Source organism: Salvelinus sp. IW2-2015, linkage group LG18, assembly GCF_002910315.2.
Source record: "Salvelinus sp. IW2-2015 linkage group LG18, ASM291031v2, whole genome shotgun sequence".
Lineage (NCBI taxonomy): Eukaryota > Metazoa > Chordata > Actinopteri > Salmoniformes > Salmonidae > Salvelinus > Salvelinus sp. IW2-2015.
Genome location: NC_036858.1, coordinates 4883932 through 4898277, shown reverse-complemented (window position 1 = coordinate 4898277; position 14346 = coordinate 4883932). Strand labels below are relative to the sequence as shown.

The 14346-nt window shown below is 40.3% G+C and overlaps 1 protein-coding gene across 1 annotated transcript in view; it reads left to right on the top strand.

The window, feature by feature from the left end:
- LOC139029125 (cGMP-dependent protein kinase 1-like) overlaps positions 1–14346 on the top strand; it is a 144071-nt gene that overhangs the window by 129525 nt on the left and 200 nt on the right. The window contains exons 5-6 of the mRNA XM_070448257.1: positions 3602–3665; positions 14037–14114. Of these exons, the coding sequence (XP_070304358.1) occupies positions 3602–3665; positions 14037–14114 (142 nt within the window). The remainder of the gene's footprint in view (positions 1–3601; positions 3666–14036; positions 14115–14346) is intronic.

The following is a 14346-nucleotide window of genomic DNA, read 5'->3' as shown; positions in this document are numbered from 1 at the left end:
AACCACATGATTTTACATGTGGAAAATCACATGATTCACGTGACATTTCCACGTTTTGTACATGTTCTTCTTTTTCTTCATTTTATCCAACTGTTTACCATGCACCTGCAAAAAAGATCGCTCAGATGTGCGAGTGCCTTTGAATTTGAATTACACGTTTTGCACATGTGAAATCATAAGCTTTTACATGTGGATTCAATTTTTCACATGAGATTCACAGGTAATGCCTGCAAACAAAAATAGTCTTTATGATACACACACTGTTATTAAAATACAGTTTTTCATCTTACATATTTGACACACTTTGACCTACATGCTTACATTGTGGTTTATTTATGCAGTAATATTATTCAACATGTCCTTACCTGGGATTTAGAATAGTCCGAATAACTGATAACTAAAATAGCAGTGCAGGATGGGACTCTTTTGTTATGTGCAAAATAGTGCACACTGTTGGACAGTTTGGTTCCTGGTYTACAAAAAGGTCAAAGGTACAGGTAAGGTACCTTCAGAGTTACACATAGGAACTGACATCAGTACCTTTTAGGGTACATGTGCCCATAATCTATTATAATGGTACATTTTTCTACCCAATATATATATATATATATATAATGCTGCGTTCGTAACCATGTGGGAGGTGGAAATTTAGCAGTTGTGAAGTCGTAAATACCACTTGCATTTACTGTATGTACTTTGAACTCYTTGAGAAACTCCAATTGGCGAATGGCCAACAAGCTGCGTCAACCATAAACACATGATGGAGTTCAAAAACCATATTAATAGATTGCTTTTCATAAATAATGTTTTGTTATTACATTTAACTGCCGAAAATGCTGTTATCGAGGTAATTTCCTTAATAGGTGGTGTCAGAGGTCAGCATGTGGGAGAAGTCGGAGCTCAGGGATGATAGATGCATTCCCCACTATTAATTACCAGTTGGAAGGACGTTCAAGTGGATTTTTCCCAGGCGTATGTGGTAAATTCCCACTCCCCACTTGGTTACGAATGCAGGATTAGGTATCATTACTGCACTTTYAAATGTAGGTGGAGGCAATGTGCTGGCGGGGACTCATTAGCATATTTGGGGGCATGGTCTAAAACTGTAATGGGAAATGTTGAACACGTTTATGTGCTTTTATGGTTATGTTAAAGAAGGTTGAGCATCTCTTTTGACACTGTCAGTTTTGCAATTTTAGTAAGCAGTTGTGACACGCAAYAGCTGCACTGTTTAGAGGTTTTTGTGCATATTCCAAAAGCTTAATGGYAGCTGGTTCACAGGAAGTTAATGTTTAACTTCCAATAACTTGCTATCAACCGGTTGCAAGTGGGTTTTAGTACATTTCACAGTAATTGGCAAACATTTCTGAAAACCTGTTTTTGCTTTGTCATTATRGCGTATTGTGAGAAGATTGATGAGGAAAAAAACGATTTAATACATTCTAGAATAAGGCTGTAATGTAACAAAGTGCAAAAAGTCAAGGGGTTTGAATACRTTCCAAATGCACTGTATATTTTAAAGTGCGGTGATGATCGTACCTTATATTTAAAATATTGGGTAGAAAAATCTCCTATACCTACAGGTACTGAACTGGACCATGTGAGTTTATATGTGTAGCTGTTTAGTGTACCTTTGACAATTTTGTACCCCAGGGAACAACACTGTACCCTAACCATACTCTTATTTTTTAAGAGTGTGCTACAAAAACATAAACGCAACATGTAAAGTCTTGGTCCCATGTTTCATGAGCTGAAATAAAATATCCCAGAAAATGTTCCATTTTCACAAAATGCTTATTTCTCTKAAATTTTGTGCACAAATTAGTTTACATCCCTGTTAGTGAGAATTTGTCCTTTGCCGCCTGACAGGTGTGGCATATCAAGAAGCTGATTAAACAACATGATTATTACACAGGTGCGCCTTGTGCTGGGGACAATAAAAGGCCATTCTGAAATGTGCAGTTTTGTCACACAGATGTCTCAAGTTTTGAGGGAGRGTGGAATTGGCATCTAAACAGTGCAGCTCTTGAGTGTTCATTTCTCTACCATAAGCTGCCTCCAACGRCGTTTTAGAGAATTTGGCAGTACGTTCAACCGGCCTCGTATGAACTGTAACTCGGTAACAGTTTTGAAGTTGTTGCGTTTATATTTTTGTTCAGTATAGTTCCAAGCAATCAGTTTGAACCTGGAAGCGCTGCAGCAACATTGATGCTCTCCCAACCAAGTGGTTGTGAATTCTAATCCCAAAGAATTTTTGTATACTTTAAATCAAGTGTCTTTGAGCACTGCTAGTTTTACGTTGTTACATTGGTGGTGACAATTGTACAGTTATTTACTTGATTCTGGGCAGCTTTGATCAAAGTGCAGATCCGCTCTTGCCAATAAGTCTGTGGCCATATCTCTTTTCCACTCACGGATCTGGTGGTGTAGCTGCATTGTAACAGGACATTACAGGTTGGTAGTGAGCAAGGGGTTATTAGTTCAATCCCATCAAAATGTTGTTCACTGTACAAAATTATACAAGATTTTACTGTAATTGAAATCATAACACAGCAGCATACTGTCATTTTATAGAAATAACACCTTCAAGTTGTTGTATATATTTACCTTATTTTTACTGCAACTTTAAACAAAGTGCAGAAATGTGTTCTTGACAATAAATATATAGRCAATCTCCATGATGTCCATAGACCTGGTGGCTCATCAAGAACTTCAGGTTGCTAGAAATTAAGAGGTTATGAGTTCAAATCCCAATTGAGGTTGAATCCAAAGTATTCAGCATGTTGTCCATTAACACCTTCATTTAGCTGTAAAAATACAGTAGTTAGTTGTAGATTTACTGTGTTTTCACCAAGGCTAAACATTCTGAGAACAACTAAAAATGTCCCTGGAACCAACTGGGAACTAGACAAAACCTGCAGGGGACCATGACTGTTTAAATTGAATTAATGTAAATTGTTCCTTTTTAAAGTAAAGTATTCTAAACAACATTTTACACCTCGGGTTTCACATGTGCTCAAATGTAATTTCATGTTATCACGTGTTGAAATGTTGCATCCCCATGTTGTCATATTTATTTCACATTAATTTCACATGAGATCATGTTCTCACATGTGGAGTTTATTTATTTAGCACATGTTGCTTTATATGTTGTTATGTGATCACATGAAATCACATGTGGATGTGGTTTTTCCATAAGGGTGCTGCCACAGCTGTGTCTATGTACGTACATTATGTGGTCTTACCTGGTGTTTTTTTTTCTCCTTCCCTGTAATCAGTCATACAGACTCCACTCTGTCATGCAACTTGCTGTGCTGTTTTTTACATAAATGCTGCATAGATGCTCTGCTAGCGCAGTGTGTATTTTGGCTTACTTACTGAGCTAGATAGCAGAACGACAGAAAACAGAGGGAATATTGATGATGTGTGATTTATGTGAATAAACAGTGTTTATCGCTGTGGTGGGCGATGCTTTGCAAGTCATGAAGCTCCACAGTACCTAGTACTGTCAACCAGCCAGGAACAGCATGAACTGTTGGCTTCACCTTGTGTCTGAAGGCTCCAGAACAGCTAACTCTCACTCTCTCCCTCTCCCCAACAGTGTTCCAACATTCCAAGGCCTTTCAGAAGAAATACTAAGCAAGCTTGCTGACGTGATGGAAGAGGTGAGTTTCCTAAGTGTCCTGGTGGAACTTGGCGTAGTTACCTCGATTTAAAAGGGTTGTGGCAATGGGTGCTGATGAGTTTACGTCTGTTTCATTGACTGTAATTGAGCAATTTATTTACATTTCCCTAAATTATGAACCATATCATTACATGATGAAGAGTTGATTGCCTTGATAAATCGTAATGATTATTATACTGTGGGTATTCACATTTTAAAAGAGGTTTCTCTGGAAATGTAACTAAGCTGCAATGTGTAGTCATTGCAATCTTCATAGTAGTGGAAGTCCATTTCAGGTCTCCTGTCCTGGTCTGACAGAGCCATTTTGAATTGATTTGAGTTCTTATCTGTAGTCAATAACTCACCAGACACAACCTGAGGTAAAACTTACTGTGACAACCTCTGAGCTAACTCTGCCTGCAATACAGTCTCTGTAAATTTCAGTCTAGAGAGTAGACATCAGAATTGGCGTTTTTTTCGTCATGCATCTTGTTCTGAAGGCAGCTCTGCAGAGTGGTCACTATCTGGCACAGCCACAAAGTCATACAATCTGATTTTAAACCTAACCATAACCTAACCATAACCACACTGCTAACCCTAATGCCTAACCCTAACCTTAAGTTAAGTCCATACATTTTATAGCCAATTTGGACTTTGCAGTTGGCCGATCTAGGAAATCTCTCAGTTCTGCCTCCGAGGCAAGACTCAATACAATAAACGTCCACCTGCGAGATTTTCATGACCACATGACATGACCAAGAATAACAGTAAACTAGACTATAACCAGGGCCCAGACGTATTCCTAGTCTTGTCACATGGTCAGGAAAACCATTCTGGCTCTGATCAGAATATTACAATAAACAGTGTCTTCTTTGTGGTCTATGAGTGAGAGGGAGCAATTACAGGTGTAATCACATCCTCAGAGCAGATTGCTAATCATCTTATTATTCATTGGCATGCAGATGTTTCCCAAAACGGTGGTACGGGGGTCCTTAGGATCACTTGAGAAACGCAGACATATTACATTAAGTCTCGACAGTCCTTCACCTCCTACATTTTATGCTTGTTTATTTCCAGCAATAATCTCTCTGCTGTTCCAAGTTAATTAGATGACTTGACCTCCAGTATAACTGGTTTCCAAAGAACATTTGGTAATTAAAACGAGAACAATATAATTCCGGCAGACTGTCTCTATCATAGTCAACTTAAGTATGACCACAAAAATCACAAAGGAATCAAACACATTATTTCATGGTTCTTTTAATCTATTGGATCAGTAGAGGATTAGATCCATTAAGAACACACCTCCGTATTCCTAAACCAGCCTATATATCAAACCATGTTTTGTTTTTTAATGCGTTGGCCTCATTGGCAGTTTTCATTGGCACCAACTGCTGCTTCTGAGTCAACCTGACTTCTTTAACCCCTTACAGAACAATAATAGAATAACATGCAAAGGGAAAACATACGTCTTAGTTATGATTCCTCTGATTAAACAGTATTTGGTCACATCACACCAAATCCAATCCATAGTGGCGTATAGTTTCAGATGAATAAAACTAGAATTTATATTTTATTTCTATGTTCAGACCCAGAATGCCCCACTGACTACCAGGGCACTATCAGTCTGACTCTGTTTGCTGAATGACTGAAATAAAACATGAGGGAAAACACAGAATGTTCAAACAGTTGAGGGGTGCTCCAAAGGGGGCTGATGATGGATACGCTGCCATTCAGTGTGGTGTAGGTGAGATCACTGCCGATGTGTCTTTGCATGTTGTTCGCGTGTGTTGTGTGTGTGTGCATTCGTGCGTGTGTGTGATTGTGTGGGTACCTACCTGTATACATCGCCAGAAGACGCTGGAATCAATCAGACTATATGCAGCCTCACCATGGAACGACACGGACGATCTCCTCTCCCAAATGTCACCCCTTTCTCACAAAAAAAGCCATTAGTCCATTTCTTACCATTTGTAACTGTGCAGTGATTTTCTGTCTGTGCTTCATATTGTTGTTCACATGATAGAGAAAATGTATTAGACAGATCTACTGTTGATAATTGCATAGCAGCCCTGATTGAATTTGAGCAGCAGTGAAACATACAGTTAAGGTAAAGACGAGGAATTGGAAACATTCGTTTCTTGCAAATAGTTTGCTGTCATGGTGATTTGCCTAGACGTGAAAGTATGATTTAAAAAAACGTCACATAGTTAATTGCATAGTTCTCAATGTTAAGGTGTTGCACCTCAGTGTTAACACAATCCTCTCTGGATACAGTAGTTGCCTCTGTTGCCTCTGACTAACTACAGTAGTGTTTAGCTTCAGTGTACCCTAAAAGAATAGACAATTACTGCACTAACATGATTTCAATGAGGAAACCCAGTAGTGCAGGTCACGGATGAGAACATTAGGAACCTCAGGAAAACCCAACTTTACAACAACATCTGTGACACGTGGCATTTCGTTTAAACCTCAGAAAGATTTATCTCATTACTTACTGTCAGTCATCATTTCAGGTAAAAAGCACACACACACACACACCCTCTCTCACACACACACTCTCTCTCTCTCTCTCTCTCTCACACACCTGCTTGCTGATTCATACACTAGAACATCCCACTCTTTTACCTTCTTAAGTCCCTCCCCGTTTCTTTGTTCTTTGTTTCATGTTGTGCTTCTTCCTGTTGTTGTCTTGTTTTCATCTGTTTGTTTCGTTTCTACAATTGTAAAGTGACTTGAAAAGCGCTATATAAGTCCCATGTAGTATTATTATCATTATTATTATTATTATTACGATGTGGTTACTGGCCAGTATATGCTCACATATAGATTTTTTTCAAATGGCATCAGTTTGTTTCTTACTTTGTCTTCACGCTTCAGTCAGTGTAAAATAACAGCATAGTACGGTGACAGACACAATAAAAACCTTTGACAGAACCCTGCTGCGTGGTTTCTATGGCAACGGATGACTGGGCATCAGTGTTTGACTTGGACTGAAATAGGTGCCGGTACTCATTTTGGTTGTCGGTAGTGTTTATATTTAGATACAGGAGCTCCACAATACTTTTGAGTTAATGTACAGTGCATTCGGTAAGTATTCAGACCCCTTGAATTTTTCCACATTTTGTTACTTTACAGRCTTATTCTAAAATGGGTTACATAAAAACAATTTCTCATTGCTCTATGCACAATACCCCATAGTGACAAACCAGCCAGAGCCCAAACTTGAACCCGATCAAACATCTCTGGAGAGATGTGAAAATAGCTGTGCAGCGACACTCCCCATTCAACCTGACAGAGCTTGAGAGGATCTGCAGAGAAGAATGGGAGAAACTCCCCAAATACAGGTGTGAAAAGCTTGTAGCATCATACCCAAGAAGACTCAATGCTGTAATTGCTGCCAAAGGTGCTTCAACAAAGTACTGAGTAAAGGGTCTGAATACTTATGTAAATGAGTAATTTATTTTTATTTTTATATATACATTTGCAAACATAAAAAAAAACTGTTTTTGTTTTGTCATTGTGGGGTATTATGTGTAGATTGATGAGATGATCCATTTTAGAATAAGGCTGTAACGTAACAAAATGTGGAAATAGTCAATTGGTCTGAATACTTTCTGAATGCAGTGTACGTCCTATAAGAGGTCCAGGAGCTCAAGCAGTAGAYCATTTGAGGTGCTGGTACTCTACTCCGGTGAGCTCCTMCCCAAGTCAAGCACTGCTGGGCAGGGTACCAAACTCACCACCCATATCAGCTAACAGTCTCTGTATAACAAAACAGAAGAGTAGGTCTTTGATTCTCTTTCCACATGGAAACCAAAGGKGATAGGGGTGCCCCATGTAAGGAAGGAACTGATTAGTGTAAAATAAAGTGGTAGATAAGCAATGCCACGAAGTAATGAAGTAATTCAGTGTTGTGGAGCGGAATTTTCTGCTTCTGTGAGGGCACCTCTTCAACTTTGCACTTCAACCATGCCTTTCCTTTACTGATTTGCCAAATACATCATGAGAAATACCCATTWCACCTCCAAGATTACTGTTTGAAGTTCTAGCCACTTTTCATAATGAAAATAAGAATTGTCTGATAAGTTAACTTTCATCACTGCTCAATTKATCTTTAATTATGATGTTATATGCAGTTATATGCACTATTCATGCTGTATAGTTTATAGGGACACATATCTGTCTTCTACTCATTGGAATGCCCATTCCTTGGCAGAAACCGCTCATGACACAGGTGGTATATTTCAATTTGGGAGAAAGAAAAACGAAGTCTGTGTCAGCCCAAAATGTCATGTTCCCTTAAACTAGCCATTTCTTTCTTTCTTCTCCATCTTAATGGATTTTTCCCATGCAGCTTCAATGAATAACGGTYACATTTTCTCCCAGGCCTAAAAATATACTAAAGCACAGGAAGAAACTAGAAAGAGCTGTTGAAAGATAGTTCACCTTAGTTACTGATGATGACTGTTCCTCCCTAACCAGCCTGTCTGGTAAATAAACACTGACTCACATAAACACTCTTTACTCTCTAAAAGTAAATCAGTGAGCTGTGTTTGTTTAGTGTCACTTACTATACAGTCATTCCAGAGCGGGAGGAACATACAGTCCTGTTATAAAGTAACTGGACATTATCAAGGGATAAAGAATGTAAACATTGCCGGTATTAATCATGGTGGTATCAAACCCACAAGATCCTACGATGGATGTGTGACTAGGCAGGCAGCGGTTGGGTTGGGAGTAGAGGTTTATTTTTAATTCCAGARGTTCCCCGTTCCCACACTGTCRTGTTCTGGCCCATACGGAGCAGAGCAGAGCATGTCAAGAGTTCACTGTTTTCCAGCTGATGTGTGAGGGTTGCGTTAATGTGTGGGACGACTTGTCTCGACTCACAAGAAGAAGTAGGAGAATTAAGCAAGTCTTACCAATCGATAGTCTCWGGCTGAGAGAGTGAGAGGAATGAAAAATGAATTTTTACCGCAACCTGTCAATCATCGTTGAACATCGATGATTAGAAATAGGATTTACTCTTTGAATACCATTTATTTATTTATGATTTGATGCATAGCGATGCTACATACAGTACAGTACAGGCCGTAATTTCCCCTTGATAAGCCTGCCCATTATACCATGGAATCTCATTTCCGATTCATGACCCTCTGCTTCACTCCATCTTTATTGAAATGGTTCTGCTGTCTATTTTAAATGAATCTGGGGGCCAGACTTCCAGCTCCTGTTGATCTCTGTCTTCTTGATGTACCCAACTTTGACATGAAAGTCAAAGCTGTCAGCTGCCATTAATCAATAAAAACCTGGTATTATTGATCTGTGACGTATTATATAAATCTACTTTTACATCAGACATATTTATCATGGCTAATGCACTTTAGTACTTTTTAATAAAAAACATCCCTACTGTGTTTCATTACTCCCTCCACCAAAGTCCAAGTTTGGGGATCCATAATAAATACAAAGTCCAAGTTAATGTAGTGCCGCCTGCACAGAGGTTCAGTTGCCTTCCTGCCACTCTGAAAACCAAACAGTGGGGAATAAAAGCAGGTCATTTGATAAGTTGTGGCTGGAACACTGAAACCTGACGGACCTGACCCTGGGCTGCTGCTGCTCAGTGAAGTGGCAGGATGGGATCCTGTGAGGGTCGTCCCTGATTGGTCCTTTAGAACGGCTCACTGCTACACAATAGGGGGTAGCGGTCAGGGGAGAATGAATGACAACACAAATAACATGTAGAATATGTAATATAGTAATATTATATTATCATTAAATTAGCACAACATGAAATTAAAAGGCTTCAAGTMTATCTACTCATTCCCCAGCATCAGATGTCAAAATCGCTCTCCCTCTTTCTCTCTGACCACATCTGAGCAGTTGGAGGGAAATGATTTGATTTATTAAGATCGCCATTAGCCACATCTAGTCTTACTGGGGTCCGACACAAAACGAAAAATACATTACAGACAAAGACTTTACAATTGACATACATTTAAAAACATGAACATGTAGGGTGTGTGTGCATCTATSAGTTACACATACATGTCAGTACATACACACAACAAGTAGGTCACATGGGGGAGAGGCGTTGTGCCGTGAGGTGTTGCAATATTTGTTTTTTGAAACCAGGTTTGCTGTTCACTTGCGCTATATAAGATGGAAGGGAGTTCCATAAACTCATGGCTCTGTAAAATACTGTTTCCTTGAATTTGTTCTGGACCTGGGGACAGTGTGTAAAAAGACCCCTGCTGGCATGTCTGGTGGGATAAGTGTGTGTGTCAGAGCTGTGTGTAAGTGACTATGCAAACTATTTGGAATTTCCAACACATTCATGTTTCTATAAAAAATAAGAAGTGATGCAGTCAGTCTTTCCTCAACTCTTAGCCAAGAGAGACTGGCATGCATATTATTGATATTTTGTCCTCTGTTACAATGAAGAGCAACATGTGAAGCACTGTTCTGGGCCAACTGCAGCGTAACTAGGTCCTTCTTTGCAGCACTTGACCATATGCAGGACAATAATCAAGATAAACTGTAGACCTGCAAGACTTGCTAGTGGAGTGGTGGTGTCAAAAAAGCAGAGGTTCTCTTATCACGGACAGACCTCTCCCTATCTACAACCATTTAATCAATATGTTTTGACTATTCACATTATTGTCCCCAATAGGACCCTATCCTTATAGTAAAAAAAAGTAGGATTTCACTTGGTAAAAATTAGAAAAATACTGGCATGCCTAGTATTAATATTAGCCCTCTGATTACAATGAAGAGCAAGACGTGCTGGGTCAGCTGCAGCTCAACTAGGTCTTTCTTTGCAGCACATGACTGGACAATAATCAAGATAAGCTCGAACTASAGCCTGCAGGARTTGCTTTGTGGAGTGTGGTGTCAAAAAAAGAGCATATCTTTAACACGGACAGACCGCTCCCCATCTTTACAACCATTGAATCTATATGTTTTTACCTTGACAGTTTACAGTCTAAGGTAACACCATGTAATTTAGTCTCCTCAACTTGTTCAARAGCCACACCATTCATMACCAGATTCAGCTGAGGTCTAGCACTTAAGGAGTGATTTGTACCAAATACAATGCTCTTAGTTTTAGAGATGTTCAGGACCAGTTTATTATTGGCTACCCATTCCAAAACAGACTGCAACTCTTTGTTAAGGGTTTCAGTGACTTCATTAGCTGTGGTTGCTGATGCGTATATGGTTGAGTCATCAGCATACATGGACACACATGCTTCGTTTAATGCCAGTGGCAGGTCATTGGTAAAAATAGAAAAGAGTAGAGGGCTTAGAGAGCTGCCCTGCGGTACACCACACTTTACATATATGACATTAGAGAAGCTTCCATTTAAGAAAACACTCTGAGTTCTATRAGATACAGTGCATTCAGAAAGTATTCAGACCCCTTGACTTTTTCCACATTTTGTTACGTTACAGCCTTATTCTAAAATGGACTAAATAGTATTTTTCCCTCATCAATCTACACACAATTCCCCATAATGACAAACTGTTTATTTTTTAACATCTTTGCAAATATATTACAAATAAAAAAATCTAAATAACATATTTACATAAGTATTCAGACCCTTTACTCAGTACATTGTTGAAGCACCATTGACAGCGATTACAGCCTCGAGTCCTCTTGGGCATGACGCTACTACTGTAGCTTGGCACAACTGAAAGTGAAAACCCCTGCATTTAACCATGGCAAGGATACCGGGAATATGGCCGAATACAAACACTGTAGTTATTTCCTCCGTAAGTCAATCAAACAGGCAAAACGTCAGTACAGAGWCAAAGTGGAGTCGCAATTCAARGGCTCAGACACGAGATGTATGTGGAAGGGTCTACAGACAATCACGGACTACAAAGGGAAAACCAGTTACGTCGCGGACACCGARGTCTTGCTTCCGGACAAGCTAAACACCTTCTTCACCCGTTTTGAGGWTAACACAGTGCCACCGACGCGGCCCACTACCAAGGACTGTGGGCTCTTCTTCTATGTGGTCGACATAAGATATTTAAGCATGTTAATCCTCGCAAGGCTGCCGGACCAGACGGCATCCCTAYCCGCGTCCTCAGASCATGCACAGACCAGCTGGCTGGAGTGTTTACGGACATATTCATTCTCTCACTATCCCAGTCTGCCGTTCCCACTTGCTTCAAGATGTCCACTATTGTTCCTGTACCAAAGAAAGCAAAGGTAACTGAACTAAATGACTATCGCCCCATAGCACTCACTTCTGTCATCATGAAGTGCTTTGAGAGGCTAGTTAAGGATCATATCACCTCTACCTTACCTGACACACTAGACCCACTTCAATTTGCATACCGCCCCAATAGATCCACAGACAATGCAATCGCCATCGCACTGCACACTGCCCTATCCCATCTGGACAAGAGGAATACCTATGTAAGAATGCTGTTCATGGACTAAAGCTCAGCCTTCAACACCATTGTACCATCCAAGCTCACCATTAAGCTCGGCCCTGGGTCTGAACCCCGCCCTGTGCATTTAGCTAGCTAGCTTGCTATTGCTAGCTGAATTTGTCCTGGGATATAAACGTTGAGATCTTATTTTACCTGAAATGCACAACGTCCTCTACTCCGACAATTAATCCTCACATAAAACTGTCAACCGAATCGTTTCTAGTCATCTCTCCTTCTTCTAGGCTTTTTCTTCTTTGGACTTTATATGCTGATTGGCATCTAACTTTCATAATAAGGTGTATTAACACAACTGACTGTCCTCAGGTCATCTTTCAATCACCCACGTGGGCATAACCAATGAGGAGATGGCACATGGGTATATGCTTCTATAAACCAATCAGGAGATGGGAGAGGCAGGACTTGCACCGCGTTCAGTGTCACAAATAGAACWGACTTCTATTTTAGCGCTTGGCAACGCAGAATCTCYTTGGCGTGCGCGAGCAGTGTGGATGCCATGATTGAATAACATCTATGTGTACATTTATTTTGCAACGCGAGCGGTGTGGTCAGCATGTTAGGCTTTGAAACAACATCCACAACAACCATGTTTTACACTGTTTCAACCTGCTGTTGAACTTCTTTCTTCAGATTGAGCATCACAGTGAGGTGAGTTTTAGAAYTACTGTGATTTTGATGTGATTTTCGATTTTATTAACATTGATGTCAGAGTGGTCAGAGGGACAATAGAGCCCTGAGTAGCAGGCCATTAGGACCTGATGGTAGTTAGCAAATTGGGTACTACAAAGCCATGTCCAGAGTGCATAAAAGGGGATTACTCAACGATAACGTGGAATTTTACTGAGGTAATGACTCATGACTGCCGGTGTGGCGGTAATACAGTCACCGCAACAGCCCTAGGGTCAGCTACCATTCTCAGTAGCGTTCCGTCTAAGTTGTRAATTCCAGGAGGTTTGTCATTTTTGATCGATAACAATAATTGTTCCACCTCTCCCACACTATCTTTGCAAAATTCTAACTTACAATGCTTTTCTTTCATTATTGTTTTTTTATGCATGAATACGGTGGCTCACTGTTCATTACTGGCATTTCCTGCCTAAGTTTTCCCACTTTGCCAAATGAAGTAATCATTAACATAATTGGCAACATCAAATGGTTTTGTGATGAATAAGCCATCTGATTTGATGAAAGATGTAATTTAATGTGTCGTTCTGCCCATAATTTCATTTAAAGTACTCCAAWMTTTTTTTTATCTCCATCATTCTATAAATCATTGATCTTGGCTCCCGAGTGGCACAGTGGCACTGCATCTCACTACAGACCCTGGTTTGATTCCCATAGGGCGGTGCACAATTGGCCCAGCATCATCTGGGTTAGGGTTTGGCCAGGGTAGGCCGTCATTGTTAATACAAATTTGTTCTTAACTGACTTGCCTAGTTAAATAAAGGTTAAATTATTAATAATAAATAAGTTTCTTCGTTTTGTTGAGTTTAGTCACATAATTTCTCAATTTGCAGTAAGATGTGCAGCCAGACTTATTAGCCACTCCTTTTACCCCATCTCCTCCATGAKGCAGCAGCAGCCCTATTTCTCTGMCCCCCTCCCATCCCCCTCACATCCCCCTACTCTCTCACTCTCTTCGCTCACTGAGTGATGGTCAAAATCTGACAAATGCAGGGTGTTTCATTCAGAAAAATATTATGTATCATTTTCAACATCGCAACTGATATCTGACAYTACATGGTCTGTGTACACAGTGGTCCTATTTTCCTAAAGGCCATTCTTCATTGGGGGACTGGTGTTGGTTCAACATGGTGGTTGCGTGCCTGACGCTGAGGACTCTTGTCAGGTCTCTTCGGACCGTTCATGACCGTGTTGAGTGACACTTCTCTTCCTCTCTCTTCAGACGCACTACGGGGACGGGGAGTTCATCATCAGACAGGGAGCCAGAGGGGACACCTTCTTCATCATCAGCAAGGGAAAGGTGACCAACCTTTTTATAATAGAGGTGCACGTATTAATGGTAGAGGTGCACGGCGTCAGTGGGGCTAGCCAAGGCCTGTCTACTACGGTGATTACGGTAGAGCTTAGCTCAATGTCAGAAAGAGGTAACCTCATCCTCCTGAGGGTATATCATCAATTTGTGATGGAACTCCTTGCTGTTATAGCGTCATTGTATAACATAGGCTTACTGGTCTAGCGCCCTTTCCCCTGCC